Genomic DNA, 25,841 nt, shown 5'->3' with positions numbered 1-25,841 from the left:
TAATCCTGCCTCGACCTCCCAAGCAGCTGAGATTATAGGTATGCACCTCCATGCTGGGCCAATCTTTGGATTTTCACTGCTCAGGCATTTATGGGTTATAAGTCAGCAGCAGAGGGTCAACCCATATTTCAAATGAATTAATGTGGTCTTGAGGAAAAGTACTCAGACAGAGATGTTTAATTACACACTGCCTCACTAGAGCAGTGGAGTGCCCCCATTGATTCCTTCAGTTCGTTACTCAAATGAAGAACAGAATATTCTTACTTGTTATTGGTAGGCCCTGTGGCCAAGACATCGGACTGTAACTTTGGAAAGAATCCTTGCTCATATTTGCCTTGACCGATTTTCATGTCTAGCAGATGTGGATGGATTGCAGTGTGATCCATTTTCATTAGTCTTTGCTCAATGGATTGGGCTATAAATTAAATTTATAACAAATCAGACCCATGATGAATGTGATCATTATGTACTGCAAACATGTACTAATAAAAATAAACAAATTATAAAAAGAGAAAAGAAAATTAGAGCTATTTCACTGCTAACACTTCAAAAATAATGCTTCTTCCATTCATGCACATGAAGAATTCAATCAGCCCAACATCCTGCAATATTTTTATAGAAAGGTTAATTTAAAATAAATACTAGATGATTGATTTTCATGGTGTTTTCTGCCTTTGTCAAAAGCTGGGCAGCTGGGTTGAAAAATCTCTAATTTAGTATTGAGATAGTTTTTCTAAAATAGGAAATTCAATATTCTTAACAAAAATGTGGTTCTAAGCACATTAAAGAAAACTGATGGCAAGGAAAGTATTTTCTTGAGCTGAAAGACAACGTGAAAGAAGGAAGAAGCAAACATTCACTGAGCACACTCCCCATCTATAACAAAGAATTGTGTGAGTTCTGCCCTGCGCTTTTACCAATTCCCATTAGCAGGAGTCTTTAGAAGTGCTTGTTAGGTCAAGAGGGTACTGCAGAGAAGTCAAATAAGCAGGCATTCAGAAAATGTCCAGAGGATAAGAAACTGGCCTTTTGAAGAATGGATAGGTTGAAGTGAAAAGACAGGAGTTACTCAGCATTTGTCTTAAAACACATTAAATTTAGGGGTGTGGGAGGACATCTCCAAGCCTGAGGAGAGCAATCTATTTTTCTGCTAAAACAAAGTAATACTCATCTTATTGTTATCAACCACATTTTGGGAAGAAAATGTAACATTTGAGGAGCAAGACTAGGTCTCCAATCCTTTGCCAACAGGTTACTAGACAGGGATAGCGAGCAGGGAGCTGTACGGGTGGCACACAGGCACGCCGGGGAACTGCTGATCTGGTGACTCAGGAGAGGGCAGCTTTGTAAGTGTCCCACAGAATCCACTTATGGCCCTCTTCACTGCGAGCAGCCTGAGTCTTGCTTGGTTGTTCCCAAATACATCCTCATGACTTTTGGGGACGGACTCTACCCTCAAGACTCCTGACTCTGAGGCTCCATGGTGCGTGCCATCCGCCATCAGCTCACAGAACAGCACACAAGCCAGCTGTGTCTGACGGAGGTCCTGAGGTGCCGGGTGAAAGGTGGATGGAAGGGGATACCGTGACCAAACGTCAGACGGTGGGTAATGGACTTCCAGCTTCCCCGATTTCCCTCATAACCCATCAGTTCATCTAAAACCTTGAATTTCACTGCATATTTAATATGGAACTTGTAACTTCTCTTAAAACATAGCCTGCATGTTCTGTGCTGTGTAAGAGAATGCTATGCTTTAGTGCAAGTGACATTTCGATGTTCAACTATGTCTGATGACCTTCTACACCTCTATCTATACATCCTAGTATTTACAAAACATTAATTAATGGGTGGTTTTGGCAAAATGACGACCAGATCCATGGTATAGAATTCGGAGGTCTTTGTCCATTTTATATTCCATGAAGTACTACAAAATTCCATCTCTGTCAAGAAGAGATTCTGTTCTCACAAAAGGAAAAAATAAGAAAGGAGCTTCAGGTTTTCTGCTGGGTTTATATATATCTGTATGTGTACATGGTATCTTTGAGACAGAGTCTCGCCATGTAGTTCAGGCTAATCTCAAATTTATTATGCAGCCCAGGTTGTCCTGGAATGTGCAATCCTCTTGCCTCAGCTTTCCAAGTGCTGGGATTACATCTATTGGAAAGTGACAGAGAAATCCATACAACACAATATTGGGTTGTTCCCTTTGCTTGGAAAGTTTAAGAACTTTCCAGACAAAAATCATGATTCATGATGAGTTACTCTAGGGTTTGTATTTAAATTGTTTCAGGGAGCATAATGCAACATTACTTTCAGTGACTACATCACCAGTGAATACTTAACATTCAGAAATTAGCAAATGCCTGCTTTGAGAGGTCAGGGGTCTGTTAGACTTTGAAGGGTTTGTGACAATATGGATTCGTGGTAAGAAGAAGAAAATTGTATTCCTATCCACTTCTTGTCTTTCTGCATAGAAATCATGGGGTTCAGATGCCACAATATCAGCAGCAGCTAGCCTGGCCCTAAACAGCTCACCTGCAAATCAAAATTCTTTCTTATTAGAGGCAAAACAACAACAAAAGCACATGCACACACACAAAACTCGATATTCAATAAAAACCCAATGTCATCTACAATATCTTAATCTTTCAGTTGGGGGGCAATTTCAACTGATAAAAGAAATAACTACATCAATTATAAGCAGTAAGCAGTCAGAGCAAGCTGTTTCCTTTTACTTCTAAAAAGAGTCTTTGACAGATTAGATTCTGGGGAGGCTACCACCTAAACTTAATCTGGTTTTCTCACATGGAAAGTCTATTATGGTACATTTCCAAAGGGGTTTTATATAATTTTTGTGATGACAGTGGGAGTACCAAACTCCGGGAGAGGCTGAAAGAAAATCTTTAACTGGAAAGACATCCTCTATGGAACACATAAATTAAGAAACTGACGCTTAACTCCATTTTTAACATTCTATCAGGAAAGTAGGAATGAAATTTACTCACTAAGGCATTATATTACTCACATGCCTGTTAAAGCACTGGAATCCTTGTATTTTCTGAGCTTGCATAAACAACTTCATTTACTCTACCCACTCAATTTCTAGAAACACACAGGTACTTGTCATTTCCTGAAGGGGCTTCCACTGAGCTACCCTTGTACATAGGAACACGATGAGGTCACGTCTGAGAGACTTGCACAGCTATCTAAGTGGTATCATTTAATACGTCTTTCCTTAAACATGCTAAAAATCACCACTTTCCTTAAATATGCTACAGTATCACTACTCCTAAGAGTGATTTATTTAAGTAAAGTGGTAAAGGCAAGCAAGCAGCAGAAGCAACGCACAGAAAGTGCTGCAACTATTGTCTCAGCTGGTAACTAGCTGTTGGCAACCAGAGGTAAATTCCTTGACTTTCCAGCCTTCTCAGTTATACAGTAAGGACAGTAATAAAACAACACAAAAACAAGTGCTGCTAAGATCAAATACATAATGCATCTACAGACTTGGCATAATGAACAGCACACAGTAGGTGCCAGTTATTAACATGGTTATTTCCTTAATGGATCACATTACACTGCCAGACAAGTCTGACCATGACTCATAATTCTCTGATTCTGGGGAAAAACTGGTGCAGGGTTTTGAATATAAGAATTTCCTCTCATTTGAACGCAACAATACAGAGATTTAATTTCAACAAATGAAACTATATAATTAGCAATACCAACACAACAAATATACTGTTTGCTATACAAACTAAGCAGCCTCTCAGATCTTTCAAGTTAATATTTTCTGGAATAACGAAAAGAGAAAAAGACAGCACGAGCAGCAAGATAGAAACCAACTTTTTTCTATGAGGCAAGAAAAAGAATGAGACAAAAATTATAACAACATCCTAGTTATGCTCTGTTCAATTTATGATTGCTTTTCCTCTTTTGTCTAAGGGAAGACGAGTGTCCAGGAGGAATGGTGACTCAGAGACAGGAAGGAAACTATTGGGACTTTCTGATACAGGACCAGGACCAGCCACAATACCTAAAACTGAAAATTAACTTTGTGGAACACAAGGCCAACATGTAAAAGAAATGTCATGAATTTTAATTTTAACAAGCACGGCAAATGTACCTGCTTCTTTTAAAGTGCTGCATTTCTGATATATAGATGTCCGCAAGGTGGGCGCCCTTACATTGTACAATCTTATCTTCTCAATCCGAGAATCAAAGACCCGAAGCAAAGCGTCTTTCTCTTCCCACTGAGACATAATTTTATTATCAATAAAGGTAGCAAACATCTGTGTTTCAATGAAGCGTGAAAGAAACGGCAGGTAAGGCTCAGGCTGGTCAGACAGGAAAGAAGCCTGTAATGAGATAATTAGCAAATTATTACTGTTAAGAGAGTATTTCAATACTACGTGTTAAACCTGAAAATTATCATTCATTAAAATTATTCTTTTCAAAACTTAACATATAAAACTGACACCTGAAATTCAAAAATCTTTTATAAATCTAATCTTCCTTTTTCTAAATTTATAGAAGGTCACGTGGGTCTTGAGCACTAATGTTCCCTTTCAAACTGATTTACATTCTGAACCTGATGACCATTACGAAGAGCAGAGGGCTTAATTAAAGAAAGAAGGTGGATAAGCTGCTGTGGTTGTCAGTTATTCACTTCACTTACCAGTAAATCTTGATCTCTCTCCTCAGTAATTTCTTTTGCTCTCCATTTCTAGCCAAAAGGCCATGCATTAACTGATACAATAATGATACCCACATTAGCAACAACTATCTCAAAATGACAACACAGAATTTACAGTGAAGACTGAAATTAACTGTGTTCTTCAAGCGCATGTTTTTCTAGATTCCAACTCTCTTTGTTAATTCAAGATCAAACTCATCAAACTTTTTCAAGACCTGTGCTGACACAACAGTTTGGGGCTTACAAACTGTAAAAATCCTTGCTTGAAAAATCATTGGAATCTCACTTTTGGAAAACTGTCCAGGCAAGCGGCACCTTCCTGTTTCTAGCTCGTTGGATACACAGCGAATTCACTATGTTACAATCCATTTCTGATCCAAAGTGGTCACTTTTTCTTGTTTTTCACGTCCACATGTGCAGGAGCTTTTGTTCAGACAAGCTGAGGTGTGGAAGCAATTTACTACTTTGTTCACTGGGTCCGCTTCCCTTTTCACTCATTCAAACAGATGTGGTGTGGAAGAAGCCAGAAGGGACGGGGGAAGGTAAATTCTGACGAAGGGTTCCTTTTCTTAATAACATACTCATCAGCTTCCTCCTAGTGTACTTATTTTTCACTGTGAATTTTCAGAGGCCTTTTAAAAGCTTCCTTACAAAAATCCACTTACTCAAGTCAAGTGCTTCCATGTTTCAGGTAAATTTATGTAATTCCAAACTACCAGAGAAAGAGGCACCGTAGCTTCTAAAATCAGTTTACCTCCTCAAAGGCATCTTACCGATAAACATCACTCTAACTTTTTATAGAGCAAATAGCCTTAGAAATATGAATCAAATAGTCACATCTAGCTTTTGATGCTCAGACCCTCCTAAGCTACAACATTTAAGATAAACAAAACTTGGCATGCAATATTAGTATGTCCTGCATAGTTTCCTCATGAAAAATGAGACGATTACAAGCCTTCTGCAGAGTATCCAACATAAAACTTTCATTTCTTAAGGGGTTACAGAATTCCACTTCTAGTTTAAGATACATAAAGATTAAAAAAAAAAATTACTAGGACTCAATTTAAGTAAGAATTTTAATTTCCCCAAGGACAAATCATGAATGTAGAGATTAGTTCCCAAGCAGATAGGGAAAAAAGCTTAGAAAAAAGCTAAGGTAAAAGAGAAAGGGAACTAAGAGTAGGAATACACCTGAATAAGTTTAATATTAAAGATATTTCATCAAAAGTGAAGTGCACCTGCAAGTTGCGATGCACATGTAGAGTATCCTCTATCAGAAAAAATATGGAGGTTTTTCTCCGGTACCGGGAATCGAACTCATGACCTTGCGCTTGCCAGGCAGGTGCTTTGCCGCTGAGCTAAATCCCCAGCCCCCAAAAATACAGAGGAATCAGATAATTCTTTTAGCTACTCGCCTTTCCAGAGTTTAGCTCAAATTACGGTCAGATGGCCCAGGACTGTCCATCAGCCTGTGGGAGCACGGCCCCTTCAGGAGGCCTGTGTGACATGAAGATGCCACTTAGTGAAAGCCGTGACTCACTCTAACTGCACTGCTGGACCTCAGCAGTCACAGGCAGGGGCTGAACCGTGCCCCGGTGACCTAGGAGTCAGCGCACAGCCCTAAGTGCTTTTGTCTGGAAAAAAGCAAACCAAGCCAAACCAAACCCTGGGAGATAAATGAAGAAAATGTGGCAGAATACAGTAACCCTTAGAAAAGCTTCTGCAGGACAGTCAAAAGCTGGTCTTCCTTTCCCCACAACTCTGGAACAAAGTCTTAGAGCAACAGTCATAAAATCTAATATACTCTTTCTTTCCCTCTATTGATCCTAAAATGTGGCAAGAATCTGGCTTCTGAAACTGAATGTTACCTTTCCATGGACCAGTGAGTGACTTCAATATGGGATGAAGACTAAACACATATAAGAGAGGATTTCTCAGCAAGGAACATGTTTCATCTCACTAGACTTGATCATAAAATTAGAGTTAAAAACCCTTACAAGGTTCAACAGTGTTAACAGATTTGAAAAACCCGTGAAAAGAGTTTCTATAATTTAAACATTGTGAAAGTTCAAGAAATGCAAAAATGAGATTACAGGTAACATAGCACACATATTAATATCTAGTCATGTGCAGGTTGATTTACTTTTGGGTGAAATTACTGTTTAGCGCAAGGGCCTCTGCACTGAGCTATATGCCCACCCCTTTTAAAATTCTTAATTTTGAGACAGATTCTTGGAAAATCCCTACAATGCTCAGTGTGGGCTCAAACCTGCAATCCTGTCTCAGCCTTTGAGAGTACTGGGATCACAGGCATGTGGCAACATGCCCAGCTAAAGAAAAGTTGGTAATGGGCTGAGAAGAGGAAAAAATAATCTGTGTTTAAAAAAGTTAATAGGTATGGTCGCAAATGCCTGTAATTCCAGCAGGGGGGCCTGAGGCATGAGGATCGCTGTGAGTTCAAGGCCAGCCTGGGCTGCGTAGTGAGTTCAAGGCCAGCCTGGAATACACAGTGAGACTCTGTCTCAAACAACAACAACAGCTAACCAAATCCATAATATACCCCTCTAAGAACCATGAAAAGGAAAACTCTGGTTCTTTTTACTTTGTCAAAGTTCTGCATCTGTTCCCGGTTGGTCAGCCAGGACTCCATGTCCTGAGCGGTCTGAATCACAAACGCTTCATAGTCTGCAAACATCTGTGTGAAGCGGTTAGCGAAGACCTCCCGTAGCTGCACATTGAGCTGGTAGTCCCTGAGCTCTGCCTCCTCACACTGCAGCTTCAGGTCCTTGTCCTTCTCACTCAGGGAAGTGGAGAGGTCCACCTTCTCCACAGTCACCCCAGTGCGCTTGGCCAGGGCCTGCAGGCGAGCGATGGTCTCGTTGCCTTTCAACAGCTCATACATGCTGATGCTGCTGGTGGACACATTGCCATTCTTCTTGTCACTGACCAAGTCCTTCAGCACCAGGTTCTTCAGCTGGGTGGCGCTCTCACTGCAGTGGAGGCTGCCCTCAGGAGGAATCCCGAACTGAAGGAGGACTTCAGCGAGCTCCTGGATGAAATCCACTTTATTGGGGAACTGTGGAAATTCTTCAGGCAGCTCAATAAAATGGTTGTCAATATCCACAAAACACAAATTAGCCTGAAAGAGAAAAAATACAAAGGTTTACAGAATTTTATGCTTTAAATATTACTGCCAACTATTATAAATAACACCATAGATTACGGGTACTTAGGATTTTTCAGTACTTAGAACTGAATCCAGGGCCTCAGCACTGACTACATCCCCAGCTCTTTCTTATTTTGAGACAGGGTCTTTCTAAATTGCCCAGGCTGGGCTTGAACTTGTGATCCTCCTGCCTCAGCCTCTCAAGAGTGCTGGGGATCACAAGTGTATCTTGCCATGTGTGGCTACGATGTTTTTTTTATTTGTTAAACTTCTTAAAAACTATTGATTTTATGTTAACTATCTCAAGGTTTCATTTATTGTTTTTTTTGGGGGTGGTGCTGGGGACTGGACCCACAGCTAAGCATATACTCTACCACCAAGCCACACCCCTACTCCATGAATTTCAGACGAGATTGGGCGCGTTCAGGGTAGTATGGTCGTAGACCACCCCATGAATTTCAGAATTTTTTTCTATTGTAAACTTTGGCTTATTTGTACTTGAGTTCTCATTTTATAGCAAGCATGAAAACGGGAGAGTGGAGTCCATGAGGAGACTAACTGTCAGTCTGTGCTGGGTTCACCACGCTAAGACTTACCTGGTCAGGCAGACCTGCTTTGAAAGTTTGTTACAAACTGCCTCCATCAAATTATCACCCAGGGGCTCCAACGCCTCTTGCCACAGTACCTCAGCAATCTGATCAGTCACTGCTCTAACTTCTCTGAACTCCTCAGAGTATTTAACATGTGCCCAAGTGCAAAGGGACGTCAGTGCTAACACATGACAAGATTACACAAGACAGCTACAGAGTTCAGTCCCGAGGTTATTACATCACCAATAGAGTGGCAGGGTACAAGCGACACACAAGATATTTTTGCCACTATTGTGCTTTATAAAATTTGCATACGTTACTTCAGTTTCAGCTTCAAGCTGTGCTGATAATGACAGGAAAACTCATTTCCACTCATTTTTTTTCCCCAGAACAAAACTATCTAATTGCCAATTCCTTGAGATGCAGGCATTTTCGCTCCAGGGCTGAAGGGGCAATGTAAAGCTTGTCCCCGCCACACACCTGTCCCTACATCTCGCATTCCTGCTCCAGCTCGTGCAGCAAGATAATCAGCCTTAGCTGTTGCCTGAAGCATGGACTCTGGATGTGGACATGCCTCTCCTTGATAAATTTTAATTTAAGCCTTAAAATGTTCTACAAGATCTCTACAAGTGATTTTAGATCCACTTGCTTCTTTTTCTACCAAATTTTCAGGGGCAAGCAGCAACGGAACTAGATCGCAAAGCTCTCCCTTAAATTCTTCACCAATATCTTTCAATCTCCCATCAAAACTAGGGCTGGCTGCAACTTTAAGACCAGGATGTGGCAAAAGGAAGCAACCCAGATTTGAGAAATAATTATGAATGTGCTTCCCTGCACTCTATTGCTCTTCATGCTGATTTTGTTTTACCTGCAATCTCTTTTCAAGAAATTGTGTTCTACCTTCCAAACAACATGAATGTCCACAAGGATAACCCTAATCTCTAATCAAAAACATTAACATCTGAAATGGTTTCTGATAGATTTCTTCCATGGCAAGTCTTCCATATTCTGTAAATAATTTCAAATACTGAAGATCATCTTCTAGAATATTCTGAGACAAATTACATACCTGGGCAGATTAATCATAGTGCTCACAAAAAAAACTGCTGCACAATCTTTGCTAGTTGACTGGCTATCAAAGGTACCCTGGGTATCCATTAGCTGCACAGCCACTTTTGCTCCACTGGGGCTGTCAATCACAAATCCTTCATTCTAAACTTGTATACCGTTGTTTCTCTTTCATAACCATCTCGCCACGTAAAGCCAGTGAATGGTTCATTGTTTCCACCAATCCAACTTTGAGAACCCTTGTTATACATATGACAAGGATTAAGTGTGAAGTCCAGCAGAGATGATTTTCCTTTAAGAAAAGCTCCTATCACAGATACTACAACTATGTTAAGATCTCATTTGTGCTCCTGTAGCCAAACCTGCTCCAAAGCTTCATCCTCAAGCTCAAAGTTCTGATCATTTTCAAGAGCAAGAGCCAAAACAACAGGAACTGGACACGTTTCTTCACAACCTCATTAGAGCGTACGAGGTCATCATCTTCATACTCCTCACTCAGGGAGGCAGTGGACGAGATGTGGTTAACCACAGAACGGAGGGAGCTGGTCCGCCACTGGTGCCTCAGCCCCTGGTACAGCTGCTTGAATTTAAGAATTTTAAACAATCTCTTGCTGGCACACTCCCCCAGGTATTTTGTATCATATTTAATATTTATGAACAGCTTTTTCCTGGTCTCAGGAATTTAATCTGACAAGAAGCTCTAGTTTGGCACCCACTGGGCCTTCCTAAATGTATAAAGGTGTCCAGACTCACAGGACCTCAAAAATGAAGATCGCTGGGTCAAACACTCACGGGATGAGCTTTACCGTTCTTCGCATTCCATTGCTCTAGCACCTGTAACTTAGAATTGACAGTAACTGCTAAAAACTGGGGCTGGAGTAGCCCCAAATGGGACAAAATTGGCAAAGATCAATCCAATTGAAAGATAATCACAAACTGTCACTTTACCCAAAACCAGCTAATCCTAGAATAATGCAACGATTTTAAAAGCCACAGGACAAAAAGCAGGAGGCAGAAAGAAGTGGAAGCAAGTGCCTGGATGATGACAAACGATTCAGTCCTGAAAGCTTAGAAGGGGACTCAGAAGAGATTCTTGTGGGGGAAAAAAGGCGACAGAAATCAGAAGGAATGTTTTCTGAGTTTGCTTACATTTTAGACTTGGAATTTATTTTGAATAAAGATTTAAATATTTTTGGAGTAGATATAAACAATTTAAGAGGCCAAGTCTCTGAATAAAACCTGGCCTCTCCCTTAGATGTTTAATAGTAGTAAATGCCAAACACCATTTTATCTCACCACCCCGCACCATCTTAATCAGAACAGGCCGTGGGTGAGAAAGATCCCTGAGCTTTGGAGCAAGAGCAGGGTGGAAGGGTAGAAGGGCGCTGGCACCAAAGGCAGAGCCTGTCCCAGAAAACTGATCCCAATCCCACGGACAGGACTGAGGCACGGCCTGGGATAGGGGAAGCAAGCGAACTCAGAAGCTTCCACCTGTGCTCCCCTCTCCCCCCAGGTCACCAGGGAGAGAATTCACACTGTCCTCTGATCCCGAAGTCTCCTCTGATCCCTGCTCACTGGGCTACATAATAAGCAAGAACAGTGAAGTTTAAATTAAAAAACAAAAATCTAACATTTCCCCTGTGCTAACAACTGATGATGATTCCTACAGCCTGATGTAACCTTTAAATTCAGTCTTGCAGATTAAGAAACTGAGGCCCAAGATAGTAGGTGACTTCCTGGCGACTGCTCTCAGTGTGTATCCTCAAACAGACTGGTGGCTTCTGGCATTTTTTGTTTTGTTTTTATTTTTCAAGTTTTCCTTATCTCCCATGTCAATAGCCTTTTCAAAATACACAGCTGAAATGAGCTGGACATGCTAGCACATGCTTGTAATCCCTGATACTCAGGAGGCTGAGGTGGGAGGATTAAAAATTTTAGGCCAACTTGGGCAATTTAGCTGAAATTTAGCGTGTCTAAAAATGAAGCGGGGGAGGGGGCAGGAATGTAGCTCAGTGGTAGAGTGCTCAGCTTGCACACATGAAGCCCTGGATTCAATCCCCAGTACTAAAAACAACAAAAACAAACAAACAAACAAAAAAAGAGCTGAAATGTAAGATAGTAGTGCAGCCTATTGCTTTTCTAAAGCCACATCTTAATATATGTGTCTTCAGTCCCTAGAAAGTAGGATGAATTGAAATGCTTAACAGGAGAAAGTAGGTCACCATAATTCAAACAGATGATTCATTATTTTTAAAAATGGAAAAAATTCTCTAACCTGCTAATCTACAGGTTAACAAGCACCCTCCTACTATTGCATGTTATACTACCTGCTTCATGAATGCCTGTCACCCTCTCAGTCCCTGTCCTCTTCCTAGGAAAAGAGAGAAGGGTACGTTTTGTGACACTTCGAAGCTGGCTAAGCCATGTGACCCTGCTAAACTGAAGTGTGTGGGTGTGGGAGTTCAGCCTCCCAGCTCCTGGCCTGTCCTCCTGCTCTTCAAAATCCTCTCATACTGCCTATGTCTGTTCAGAAGGGTCCAAAGGGGCTCTGATGATCCCAGGTAGGAGGAGGAAACAGCAACCTGAGTTACGAAAATATACTGCACAAACCAAAAAGCCCTTTCTCTAAAACAAACAATTCTGTACAATGAGATTTCCGGTAAGTTGCTTCCTCTCTTTAATACTATTAGAATTTTAAAATTCTACCAGATGAGCTAAACAAGGATTACATACATAATAAAAAATACAGTCCATGCCCAATCTGACACTTATTGGGACTAAATCTTTTTACATTTCTACTGATCAACACCACTCACAAGCCTTCGTGATATGTAATTACTACCAATTAAAAAAGATTCAAAAGCTGTCTCACAGGTTGAAACGATTATCTCTTCCATAAGTAAGCCTTCTTACACATCTAACTTAAAGGTTCCAATGTCCTCTACACACTTCATTCACTTATTCCTCTAATTCTTAAACATGTGCTGTTTAGTAGTAACTGTTTTGAAAGTTGAACTTACTCTTTCTCACCTTGCTGTCTCCTGCTGTACTCTGTGCACAGTGTCTGAGACAAGTCATGAAGCCACACAGACAAGGTTGGAATGTCAGCAAGAGCAAGAAGCATCTAGTGATTGAGCAGCGGCAGCTGTCTGCACGTTTACTAGGCGTGGGCTGCCTCGGGCTTTCTCTTCCACAATAAAACAAAGAATTTCCTCAGAATTCCAAAGCAAGGTATGACAAAAAGAGTGGCAAAAGCCATTTGGCTTCAGCTTTTCTCTCTCTCTTTTTTTTTTTTTTTTGCCTACCACTTACTGTAAAGATGAGCAAGAATGACAGAAAGTGAGGTGTCACTCTGCAGTTCATCTCCAGGCCACAGCCTTCTCCCTTCGAATTCCCCACGCGCCCAAAAACAAGCTAACAAAGGGCACTGGTGCCTAGCATCTGGGAGTCACGGGGAAAGGGAGTGGGTGGTTAATTATAAGTCTGCGCACTCCAGCTAGTTACCTAACAACTAACTTCATACCTTCTTAAAATAACCATTTTGTAAACTTGTCATTTTTACTATTTTTAGAAGCCTCATCACTATTTTTAGCCATTATTTTATTTTATAATTTTCAAGGCAAAAGCTTGGGAAATATTACTGAGTACATTTAAGTCACTTTTTGTATGAACAATGGGTATTTTTATACTCACATCTTCCTCAAAATTATGTGAGGCAGATTATTTCATCTTATTGTATAATAATATCGAATGAAGTGGTACACTCTTAGCTTTTTCTTCCAAAAAGTGATGCACCTAATTTATAGTCTTTATACTGAAGCACTGTTATTTTCACAGCTGATTCAGGTTATTTCATATAGCTCTATGAATAGACAAGTATTGTATTATTTAGTGTTGAGGGGCTGAGGTAAAGGTCAGTGGTAGAACACTTGCCTTGTATAGGCCCTGGGTTCTACCCCCAGTGTGCGCACACACAGTCAGTATTCAGATCCCGACTAAAAAAATCAGACATCACTACAAAGGCTTTCAGAATTTTTACCCTGTTTTGTTTAGAGATAGAAGATGCATGCAGACACAGAAAGATTTCCCGACAACAAATATACCAAGGTAGCATTTAAAATTTTCTCAAGAAGGGCCAGGGATGTAGCTCAGCAGCATAGCGGCTGTCTGGCAAGGTCTAGGCCCTAAGTTTGACTGCCAGTACCAAAAAAAAAAAAAAGAATTCCCAAAACTATTTATGTAAAATGGACAATACTTATCTAAATGGTCTTATAAAATATCATTTGAAAAAATATCATTTCAATAACATAGAAAATACATCAGATGTAAGAAACTGAAAGTGTAAATAAAGACCAAAATGTATATTGAGGTACGGTGAAATAGGAAGAAAATGTTCTAATGGGGAGTGGGACGGGGGGCGGTGGGGAAGGAAAGAAGGGAAAAGTTTAAAAATGAGAAAAAAAAGGAAAACATGGGAACAAAGCTTTTATAACTGTGGAGATAAGGAGGGGCTGAAGAGACAGTAGGGATATGGGAAAAAAGAATCAAGTTATATACAGGTACAAATTCTCTACGGTGAGTGTGAGCTGATTAACAAAAAGAAAATAGATCAAATACTGAACTAGAAACTGAAAACATCATTATTTAAGTCTTTAAAACAAAATGCATTTGCCTAATTTTTTCCTTGAAAATTTAAAGGACTTACTTTGAACCAGCAAGAGACTAAATTTAATGAAAGAGAAAAGAAGAAAATTTAGGGAATAGAGAAAAGCAGCAAAATGTGGTGGTGGTGGGGGTACCATGAAAAAGCCCTCCAAAATATGGCAATCTGAGCATATATTCTCTATGACCCGAATCAAGCTGTTTTTCTTTGAACAAAAATGTTAACTTTGGTAAGGAAACATTCGTTAGAATAAAAGTAAGCAATAGACAATTACCAGAATCATTACTGGGTATAATGTGGCTTAATGTGTTACTTTAAATTTATTTATTAAAATGAGAATCTCTATGGGAAATAGGAACAAATAACGGTGAAGCTCAGCGTTAGGGATTTTATTAAGACAGGTGTGAATTAAATAGCTGGTAATATGATGTAATTAACCATTTCACGCTTAACAGGCCACGTCACTCCTGTCAGCATTTCATTTCAAAGGCTTTACATCACAATTCTGAGGACCATTAGCAAGTAAATATTAGATTAAGAATGTGTTCAAAAATTCTTGCTTATTTTCCTCTTAAATAACATTTTAAAATACAATGCACAAAAAACCATAGTAACATTAAGGTGGCAAAAAACTAGAGGCTAAGAGTTTTTTCTCACTGACCAAGCCAGGTTAACACTTGGAGCAGGCTGACAATCGGCCTTGGGTCTAAAAACAGAACAGCAAAGTACGCAATGCTTTTATTACGCCCCATCCGCTGAAAGATATTACTTTTAACCTGAATGCAGGTAAAAAAATCAATTCGCCTCAATTACTGCAGTACAATAATTTTTTCAATGTTAGGCCTGGGATTTATTGCTTAAAAACAAAGTTTATAGCATGAGCATGGAAAATAGATGCTATTAGAATAGTAAAGCAATGAGACTGTGCTTCACAAACCAGTGGTTGTGAACATCAGCCACTGCCCTGCTTTGAAGTCTGTAACCCATGGCTACACTGTAGAAAGGGAAAGGAGTCACAGTCAGCATCGAGGGCTCAGGCTCTACCCCAGCCACACTTGGGGATTCAGGGGCGACAGTGAGACAAGTGGGCAGAGGAAAGTGCTCGTCCACCAAAGCAGACCTGACCCAAATCCACACAAACGTCTCATCACTTGTTGTGCCTGTTACCTCTTGAGGAAGCTCTAGTTTAGAGCGGTCAGTTCCTTCTTTAGACTGAAGGCCCATGAGATACGGGACAGGCGCATCAAGAAAATGCAGCAGGGAAGCAGGGAGGATGGGCACATACACGTGCTGCCACTGAAACGGGAACAAGAGTGTGGTGATGCCTTCCGCCACCGTCATCAGGCGCTGGTAATCTGCAGGAACAAAGGAGAAATGGAAGGAAGAAGATACCAAGTAAAACTACCTGCTGCAGTAAGCGTGAAAATGTAAAACAAAATTATGTTAAACTAAGTAAAATGTTTGTGATCGTACAGCTAACAGGCCAGCTCTATGCCATCGTAACGAGGGTTAAGTGGTTTCACTTGAAAGGTTTTAAAGAGGAGCAGGTAGATGGGAACATCACGCTTTCTGCTTCTTAAAATCACTGGCATGTGAACTTACACCCCCTTAAAACGTGGAAGACTCAAGAACTCATGAAACTGCTCTTGGCACTTACCCCATCAAAAATGTGCAAGTGATGGTGTCGCTTGTAATAACCTTTTGTTTTCTTTCTGTAGAACCTCCCATTCAGAGGCTTTTTTTCTTGTATATATGTGATAATGGCACTAGCCTTTGGTAGGCTGATTGTGTTTACTTTAGTTTTCACGCTGTGAGTACATAAAACCCAATGAAGATATGGAACGATAGTCACACTTCTTATTTCTAGCCCTAACTACAGAACCACGGCATCTAGGGACAGAATGACTTGGCAGATAATTAAAGGTTGAGCTTTGCTGTTGTTGTAGTCTGATTACCTAATTCATCAAAACTGGAAACTGCCTACCATACTTCTAACACTTGGGAGGCTGAGAGAGAAGGATGGCAAATTAACCAGGGCAACTTAATAAATAAATAAATAACCTTAAATAAAAAGGGCTGGGGATGTAGCTCAGGGTGAAGTCACCGGATTCAATCCCCCGTACTGCAAAAGGAAAAAACAGTCTTTAATATTAAAGTGCTCTCTTAAACCACTCTGTCATAGATGTTACTTACATGTGTCCATGACCCCAGGGAGGCAGACATGTTTTAGAATTCAGATTTTTTTTTAAATTTAGAAAGGTAATAGTATTATACTTAGACCATATAAGTGAATTACTTAAAGCGGCACCCTATAATCAGATACATTAATATCCTCAGAGCAAACCATACCAGAGTTCCAGGACAGCAGAAAACTCAACGACTATAAATAAGGTCTCTTTGGTTTGGTGTGGTTTTGCTGATAAGTGAGTTACAGAATGTTTGGTTTTCAGAATTTTTTTGGATTTGAGAACTGAGATAAGGGATCATGGATTTGTAACAATCTCACAGAATGCACTGTGCATACAGTAAGCATGGAGGAGGAAGAGTTTGGGGAGTCTTTTATAAAGTTTTGAGGCTAAGCATGGTGGTGCACGCCTGTAATCCCAGTACTTGGGAGGCTGAGAGAGGAGGATCACTGAGAGTTTGAGGCTAGCCTGGACTACAAAGTGAGTTCAAGGCCGGCCTGAACTGCACAGTGAAACCCTGCTCAAAAAGATTAAAAAAAAAATTGTTATGAAATGTGAATCAGATACTACTTAGGTCATTTTTTTTTCTTTTTCTTTTGTTTTTCTCCGGTACCGGGAACCGAACTCACAACCTTGTGCTTGCCAGGCAGGCGCTTTGCCGCTGAGCTAAATCCCTAGCCCTGAATCAGATACTACTTAGTTCACATCAACTCAAGGAATACCTGTGGAAGAAGTAGGATGGTTTTTATTAAAACATTTTTCTTGTACCATTTTATAATTTTTTGCTTTCATTTTTTGAGGCAGGACCTCACTATAGAGTCCTTTTACTTTTACCTCCGAAGTAGTGGGATTAAAATTTTTTAATTTTCAATGACTATTCTTAATAGTCTACAATGGGATTTTGGTTGAGGTATTATTAAGACTAAAATTTTAAGTGAAAATCTCTGCACATGAATACTTCTAAAACAGGAAGTGGCTTGTAGGGTGAGGGTCAGTTCTGTGAGCAAACAGCTGACCCAATTACCACACACACACACACACACACACACACACACACACACACACACAGTCTAAGGCGGGGGAAGGGCTGGGCCGGCCAGCTGGTGCTCTGGGAGGTGGTGGAGGTGGGGTGGTGGCAGCTATGCCGAGGTCAGATGCTGTGGCATTACCTACTGCGCAGTGACTGGCTACAGGTGTGCAGTGTAGGTGAGGCGGGGCTTCTCACATAGCTGGAAGCAGGGACGGAGCACTGGCCAGAAGCCTTGAGGTGGCATGGAGTGCTCTCTCAGAACTGACTGCCACAGCACAGGGACCTGAAAGGCACTTCCCAGGGTGATCCCTCCTCCAGGTCGGGTTCCCTCAGGCAAGCGCAGGGTCTGTCCAGTTTCGTTCTGACCACCAAACACACAGCCAAGTGACTACAATTTACTGATGCTACTAAATGTATTTTCCTCCTGCTAGGTTCAATCAAGCTCTTTTTGTTGTTGTTTTCTTGAGACAGGGTCTTGCTATGTACTTCAGGCCAGCTTTAAACTCACTATGTAGCCCAAACTGGCCTTGGACTCTTTGCCATCCTCCTGCTTCAGCTTCCCAAGTGCCGGGATTACAGGTGTACGCCACCACACCCAGCTTCAACAGAGTCTTAAAAACACAAAAAAAATCAAGAGTAGGAAGACTGGCCAGTAATTAATTAAAAAGATCAAGTCCAAAAAAAAATATCCTTAAGATTCTACTTTGTAGCCATCCATTTCAAGGGTCAGGGACTTGTTGGTTTTTGTAACCTCACTACCTAGAACAACATCTAGCATATAATAGAGGCTAAAATTGCTCTTTAGTAAAAAAAATAAATTAGTAAGGTAACAATACATAATTTTGCCGGTACCCACAACTTACATAGGCTTGTTTAAATTTTTGTCCACATGAGATTAAAGAACTCCCAATGTTTCAGGAATAGCAAATGGCTACTACTGAAGATAAGAAACTGTTCACTGAAAGTCACATTTCGTGAAATAGTCACGAATGTTCTGTCGGGAAGGGCAAGCCCAGGCCCACTAAAGGCAACCCAAGCACCCATTACTAAGCCCGGCTGCTGCTCCTCCTGCACAAGCGACTTGCTCGGACTGTAAGGAGACCTTAGGGATCAGAGCTCTAAGAACAAAAGTCACATTTTAACATTTCACGTGTTCTGCATTAAGAATATAAAAGGTTTAACATCCTAACACAGTCAGGCTTCCTAAAGCCCTCAGAGTGGGAAGGGGCTCTAGGGGACTACTCTCAGCTTTCTGCAAGTGACTGGAGAGCGAAAAAGCTCCAAGTCACCCCACCAGGAAGAGATATTTCACCTCTCACTTCCAAAGTTTGAGAGCAGAGACTTTAAAGTCAGAAGGGAGAAACATATTCAAAATGCACGTTAGGATTATTACAAAAGTAACTTGACAGCCTTATCTATGTTTGCTAACTTAGAAATTACTATGAGTTACTATATCATTACTCTTTGTTACTTTAGTTACTATATAATTAGTACACTACATATATACTCACTCTTTAGTTACTGTACTTACTATATGGTTATGGTTAACACTTTATGGAGTTTTATTGTCACAAAATCATTACATAAATAAACTAGTATCAGTTTTTTTGGAAGGTACTGCTAAAGACAACTTTCTGCCACAATCACTTAAAAATCACTTTAAAAAAATCAATGTTTGTAACTCAGCTAGCTTCTTTAAACACACACAATAAAATGAAAATCTAAAATTTAAAAAATAACTGTCTTCTACAGCATTAAAAGAACTAGACTTAGCCCTTTAATAATGTGAAGCAGGGATATATTCTTTCTGTAATTTTTTACTTACCTCTAGCACTTTAGAACACCTTAGGATTTTTTTTTTTTTAAAGAAAAAGGAGGAATGAAAAGATTTATTTGGCTAACAGAAATTATTAATTCATTTCTCATTTAATGCTTCTCAGGCAAAACCCCCAGGAACACAGCTGGTGTGAAGCTGGGTGTATTGCTTACGGGAAAGGGAAAAGGCACGGCTCACGGCACTTGTGGGTATCCTAGTGAGGAAAGGATCTGTGATAGGAGTTGAGTTTTGCTTGGATAATTCTGAGGACAGTCTGAGGAGATGGAGACTGGGTTTGGGTTGGGAGCTGTGAGAAATTAAGGCGACTCTGTGAGGGTTTAGCTCAAATCTGATCTACAGCGAGGGAAGACTGAAGTGAGTATAAAGCTGTAACAGGGACCGGGGTGTAGCTCAGTGGTACAGCACTTACTACTATGTGTGAGACCCTGGGTCTGGTCCTTTTTTATTTCTCCCTCAATTATGAACCAGATGCAGGTGAAAAACTCGGGGGCTTAGCAGTCACATCATGTGCCAGTTACTCACTGACTGCCTTGCAGGTCCACGTCCATTCAGTGCACGCTCCATGCTAATCAGTGGGACTCTAAGCACTGTCTACACTGAGCGCAAGGTTACAGCTTTGCCAGGGCGAGGCAAAGGACAGACCCCAGAATGGGCTTTTCTTCCTAGCCTCAGGGAGGACAAAGTGCTGTTTGCTTGTCCTTGCCGTGCTGTGAGGCTGACCAGCACTGTAATATGTTGAATGGCTCGTGGCACCTGCCCCAGCCACATGCCCAGAGGTGGCTGGGGCAGGTGCCATGAGCCATTCAACATATTGGTAGTCCTGCTTCCAGGTCCCTTCAACCAGACATTGTACATTTGGACGCCCCACCATGGTGCCAGACGGCCTCTGGCTGCTCACCAGCCACAGCTCATTTGTGCCTTGGAGGTTGGCTTTTTGCTGTCCCCAGACGGCACACCAGCCCTGACCCAGGTAACCAACTGACTTTCTCCAGACTTTGTAAGGTCAGTCCTCCTGGGTCACCTTAGCAGTTCTATGTCTCTATGGCTAGGCCCCTGTCAATACTTCATAATGTTGCACTATATCCCTCTGTTTAAATTATTGTGTGGGTTTGGTCCCCTGGTTGGGCCTAAACTGAAAGGCACAGGGCTTAGAGCAGTCAAATCAAAGCCTAGCAGCTTAGCTATGTTATTTACAGCTGGTGGGGAAAATTTTTAATCTCCTAGAAACACAAGTTCTAAAGGAATGGTGTCTGGTTTCTCCTTTGATTATGGAAAACAACACTGTGGGGAGCAGAAATAAACTACTTATTTCCTCCTTCCACCAGCATTCAAAGGTTACTGCACATAGTTCCTCTTCCTTCACCACATTTCTGCCCACTTGTGGGTGTTTATGTCTATTCTTTGCAGTTCTGTATACTCCGGATGACTGTTTAAGATATCAGACGATTTTAAATATTGCAATTAGTGAGCAAAAACAAGACCATTCTTTTAAACTAAATTAAGACATAGAATGTTTCTTTCAGAATTTTAAAAACTAAAATATTTAGGGAATACTTTCCATTGATACTCAAGGTGATGGACATGTAAAGAAGTCACTGCACTGCTAAGACAAGCCTCTGTGGGGCACATAAGGCCACCCCTCCTCTCATCACCTGCCTGCAGCTCACTCCTGCAGCGTGCTCTGTCCTCCCTGTCCCCACGTCCCTCTGCTCAGAATATCCTCTGGTCCTGCAGTCTGGCTGAGTCCTTTATTTTCTCAGGCAGATGTTCCCTCACTCCAGAGAGACTTTTCCATGGGCTTCTGTAGTCTCCTATCTTTATTTCCATCAGGAAGAAATTATTCATCTCATAAATGTATTACAATTCTATTATAATTATGTATGTGTCTCTCTGCCCTAATTTACCATCTTCTCCCGGAGAGTAATGACGCTGTCTACACACACTGGGTCTTGCTATGTTGCCCAGATTGGTTCCCTCAGCCTCCTGAATGGCTGGTCTGTGGGCACCAAATATTTAATGAGCATACATAATCTAAGAATTTTTAGCACCTGATATAGGGTTTACTACATGGTGCGTAGCCAATAAATGTGTTAAGAAAATAATTTTTTTTTTTTTTTGGTTTTTCTCCAGTACCAGGAACTGAACTCACGACCCTGTGCTTGCCAGGCAGGCGCTGTGCCGCTGAGCTAAATCCCCAGCCCAAGAAAGTAATTATTAACATGTAATCCAAGGTATGTAAAATGAAATTAAGCCTAGTTATGTTACACAATAAAACATCATCAAAACCTTGCTTAGCAGAGGCTCTGGTGCGAACCCCATGGAGGCTGCTGCCTCAGCCTGGTGCCAGCCCACTGTGCAGAAGAAGGTCTGCCTGCCAAGGGCAGCCGTGGGCTCAGGATAGCGGCGGTGTGGCCGGGTAGCACAGGCGCTCTGGCGGGGCTCCTGTGTGATGCCCCAGTGGGAGGCCACATCTAAGGCAGCTAATGCACGGCCACGCCTGTGCACTGCCAAGGAGCGGAGAGGCTAGGAGTGTCCAGGGCACCTCTGCCGGACTACCTGGGCAGCCGGGGGACAGCAGAGCTCTGAGCCTGGATATACTGACTGGCTACTGCTTGAATCATGTGTGAAGGAGCACTGTAAGCAATGCAAATGGGTCTGGCCAAACCAGCGATGTGTAGCCTTTGAAGCAACGTAACAGGTCAGTGATGCCCCACCTGTAGCTCCCTACTACTAAGCATGAGCTAGGGCATGAACGAGGCTGAGAGACGCCAAAGTGTTGGCTGAGCCTGAGTCATCTCAGGGCAGAGGGGCCAGACATCAGAGCCCAGGCACCGACCAGAAACACAAGACACTTCCTCAAGCTGTGCAGATCCCTCCAAACTTAGAGGCTGCCTATTACAGGGATTCCTTCTGCACACCTCTCTCTATATATCGCAGAGGTGCTACGGTGCTCCTACCCAGCCCAGCTCACAGCACTCACATACTTCCTGCCAACCCAGGTTCCACCCTGGCTCAAGGCCTTTGTTCCTCCTGGACTTAGGACACCCTGGACTCGCCACAAGTGCGGATATGTGTTTGTCTCTTTATTCTCACCATGGGTTGCACTGGAAGTGGTACACTGGAATTTACTTACTAGAATTCCAATAACTTTACCCTTGGATTACAAATATAAACTCCTTCAGCTCTCCATACCAGGAAGGCAGTGTGGCCTCAGGCTACGACACAGATTGGCTCAGCTCCCGAGCTGCAGAGAAACTCACCTCAAATACTGCCAGCAGTGCCCTCCTGCACTCCGGCTTCTAGCCAAGAGCAAAGGCAGTAAGCAATGCGGTCACAAAGCAGCTGGTGCACACAACTGCACACCAGCGACCCAGCCTAAACATGCCTTTTGTCCTTGTGTCCTCATGTCCACCTGTCCTTATTCAAAACAAAACACCTTACATGTAACTACAATGAAAAGACAGATTTCTTGGCTACAAAATTAAAGGGTTTTTTTTGGTACCAGGAATTGAACTCAGGACCTTGCGCTTGCCAGGCAGGTGCTATCCTGCTAAGCTATATTCCCAGCCCCTGAATTAAAGCAATAGCTAGCTTCTCAACATCTACATGGGAAATCAGAAGATAGAAGGAAATTATCTTCATACTATTAAAAAAATTTTTAATCTAGCTTTTAATATTTAAAGAAACTGTCACTTGAAAAAAATGACGAAATAAAAAATTTTTAGCAGAGTATGGTGATGCATGCCTGTAATTCCAAGTACTTGGGTGGCTGAGGCAGGAGGACCCAAGTTTAAGGCCAATCTGGGCAATTTAGACAGACTCTGATTCTAAATACCCACATACACACATATGTAAATATGTGCACACATATGGGTAGGGTAGCTTGGTTAAGGCCAATCTGGGCAATTTAGACAGACTCTGATTCTAAATACCCACATACACACATATGTAAATATGTGCACACATATGGGTAGGGTAGCTTGGTGTTCCCTGGGTTCAATCTTCTGTAGCACACACATATATTTCTGTCACACACACCCCCTCTTAGAACAAAAATACCAGATATTAAGATTTATGGGGTGGAGCTAAACCTGGGATAAAAGCTACTCCAAGGACTGTTTACCCTAAAGGGGTAGAGGGTCTGCCCTCCCTGGGAAATGCCACAAGACTCAAATGTTAATTCTTACTGGGAGGAAATGAGAAATGCTTAATGAGCCCACTGGAAGTGGGGGAAAGAGAGGGCAGCACACTGAAGAGGTCACTAATGCTCAGCCCACCTCATTCCATTCCCACTCTCCCATTCACAGCTTCCACTTGGTTGTTCCCAAGTTGTATTCAAAATACCCTAGTTAACGGGAGGTAAAGGGCTATCGTGATGTCTGAACCATCCTAGCAGGTTATGTAACCTACAGGTTGGAAGGGTGTCAAGGAAACCCCTGAATCTGGAGTTGGAGAGAAAGAAATGTAGGTAGCTCTGTGCCCTGTTTGTGGCTGGAACTGGAAGTGAGGAAAGCCTCGTGGGACTTAACTCTGGGTAGTGTGAGCTGAACTGGATTGTAAGGCAGGTGTCAGGTGGGAGGTATCAGAACGCACTTAATTCACTAGAGGTCCCCGACTCTGATAACACCTTTGGGAAGAGAGCTGGGAGGATGAGGAACCCTTGATTTCAGAGCAGCCACATGGGCACTCACAGATGAACTAGGTTTGGTGCCACAGATGTAGTAGGATCAGTCAGCAAAGGTAAAACCAGTGGGATTTAGAGATGGATCAACACCGGGGCATTAGTTCACGGGATATTTAAAAAACGCAAGGTAGTAAGAAAAAAAGCAAAACAAAATCCCTTGGTTACTGTTATATGCAAAAGCTAAAATGAAATTAAAAGACTGCTAGGTTAGACCTTGAGGCTGGATTAAGCTCAGACTCCAGCTGTTCTGGGCTTGATCACGAGCCTCACAGCCATCCCCAAGTGGAAAAATTATGTGGTAACAACAAAGAGTACCTCTGAGACCTATGATCATAAAAGCAATCCACGGGGAGGGCAAAACTAAGAAACCACTGAAGCCGGCACACAGTGTGAGGCTCCTCTCGTTAGCAGATCAGTGTCACTGGCTTCCTGAAGAACCTTTATGACACTGACTTATGTTTGTTTTTTTGAGACACGATCTCAATACACAGTTCAGGCTGGCCTCAAACTCACAGCAATCCTCCTGCCTTAGCCTCCTAGAGTGTTAGGATTACAGGCTAGAATGCCTGGCTGGCAATAACTAATTTAGCGGTAATACCTCTGCTTGCAAAAACTTGAGAGCAGAATATGCTTGGGTTGGTGTAGGAGCCACAGGCTCACTGTGCAACAGTCATAGGGGGCTACCTGTGATCCAGACACACACAGGTCCTCCTGAGGGGCCAGCCAGCTCGTGGACTGGCCAAAAGCTGTGGTAAGGCCTGTTCATCCCAAGGAGGACTGGCGGCTTCCTTGGGAAACGCCAAGTGGATGCCCCAGATGAAGTAGCTGGTCCACTGTGTCTGACAACCCTGTTGCCCTGGCTTGATGACAATCAGGATATTCACCTACTGATTATTCCTGTCCCAGGGTCAGATACTGTAGCTAAGGAGTCCCTTCTATGTGGATATCTCCTGGAATCCAACTGCTACCAAACTAGACAATCTAAGAAGCTTTTATTGATTTTTTTCTGTCAGTTTCTTCTTTTCTTACAGATGTTAATGAAAACATCAGATTAGTTAATAAGAGATTATGAAGATGTAGAGAGGCAAGCCAAGAGGCCTGTTCCAGCAGGGTAGAAAGTTTTCAATGGTTATAACAAAATGAGGCAGATAAAGCAGTCACTCATAGAACTGAAACAAGGGTTTTTTTCTTTTGTGTGTGTGTGTGTGTGTGTGTGTGTGTGTGTGTATATGTGTATGGTGTTGGGACTTGAACTCAGGATCTTTACACTGAGCTACATTAAAGGGCTCAAATAAAGCCAGGCATGTGCCAGGGGCACATCCATAATCCCAGCACTCTGGGAGGCTAAGGCAAGAGGATCACAAGTTTTGAGTCCCACCTGGACAACCTAGCAAGACTCTAACTCAAAATAAAAAATATAAAGGGTCAGGGATGTAATTCAGTGTCAAAGCTCTGGATTTAATCCTCAGTACTGAAAAAAAAGAAAGAAAGAAAAAGAGAGAGAAGGGGAAGGGAGGGGAGGGGAAGGTAAGGAAGGAAATAAAGGATGGATGGACGGGTGGGAAATCCAATGGGGCAACAGACTAATCAAGAGAAAGATCAACCAAAGGACCGAGCTCTTTTGGCTCAGCTCCCTGCCAGGGCCCAAACTCTACCGCCCAGGAGTACATAAAAACGTTCAGGGGCGGGGAAGAGAGGGTTCTGAGACTGGTGCACTGCGGTACCAACATCTGCTGATGTCTTTCCACGGATTAAGACATCACATTAATGTTAAGGTTGACAGGATTAATGCGGACTTTGAATGAGTAAAATGTTTAAAACGGTTTTACGGGGCTGGGGATTTAGCTCAGCGGCAAAAGCGCCTGCCTGGCAAGCGCAAGGTCGTGAGTTCGGTTCCCGGTACCGGAGAAAAACCAAAAAA

The 25,841-nt window shown here is 42.0% G+C and overlaps 1 protein-coding gene and 1 pseudogene across 1 annotated transcript in view; both read right to left on the bottom strand.

Moving 5' to 3' along the window:
- Dennd5b (DENN/MADD domain containing 5B) overlaps nucleotides 1-25,841 on the bottom strand; it is a 160,427-nt gene that overhangs the window by 38,783 nt on the left and 95,803 nt on the right. The window contains exons 5-8 of the mRNA XM_013505934.1: nucleotides 15,351-15,538; nucleotides 7,299-7,835; nucleotides 4,127-4,358; nucleotides 265-415 (exon numbers count right to left, since the gene is read on the bottom strand). Of these exons, the coding sequence (XP_013361388.1) occupies nucleotides 265-415; nucleotides 4,127-4,358; nucleotides 7,299-7,835; nucleotides 15,351-15,538 (1,108 nt within the window). The remainder of the gene's footprint in view (nucleotides 1-264; nucleotides 416-4,126; nucleotides 4,359-7,298; nucleotides 7,836-15,350; nucleotides 15,539-25,841) is intronic.
- Nucleotides 8,692-10,829, bottom strand: LOC102024823 (annotated as a pseudogene).

The sequence above is a fragment of the Chinchilla lanigera genome, unplaced genomic scaffold (genome assembly GCF_000276665.1).
Source record: "Chinchilla lanigera isolate Chin_1 unplaced genomic scaffold, ChiLan1.0 scaffold00104, whole genome shotgun sequence".
NCBI lineage: Eukaryota > Metazoa > Chordata > Mammalia > Rodentia > Chinchillidae > Chinchilla > Chinchilla lanigera.
Note: the sequence above shows the minus strand (reverse complement) of the source record. Positions and strands in the feature narration are given on the sequence as shown.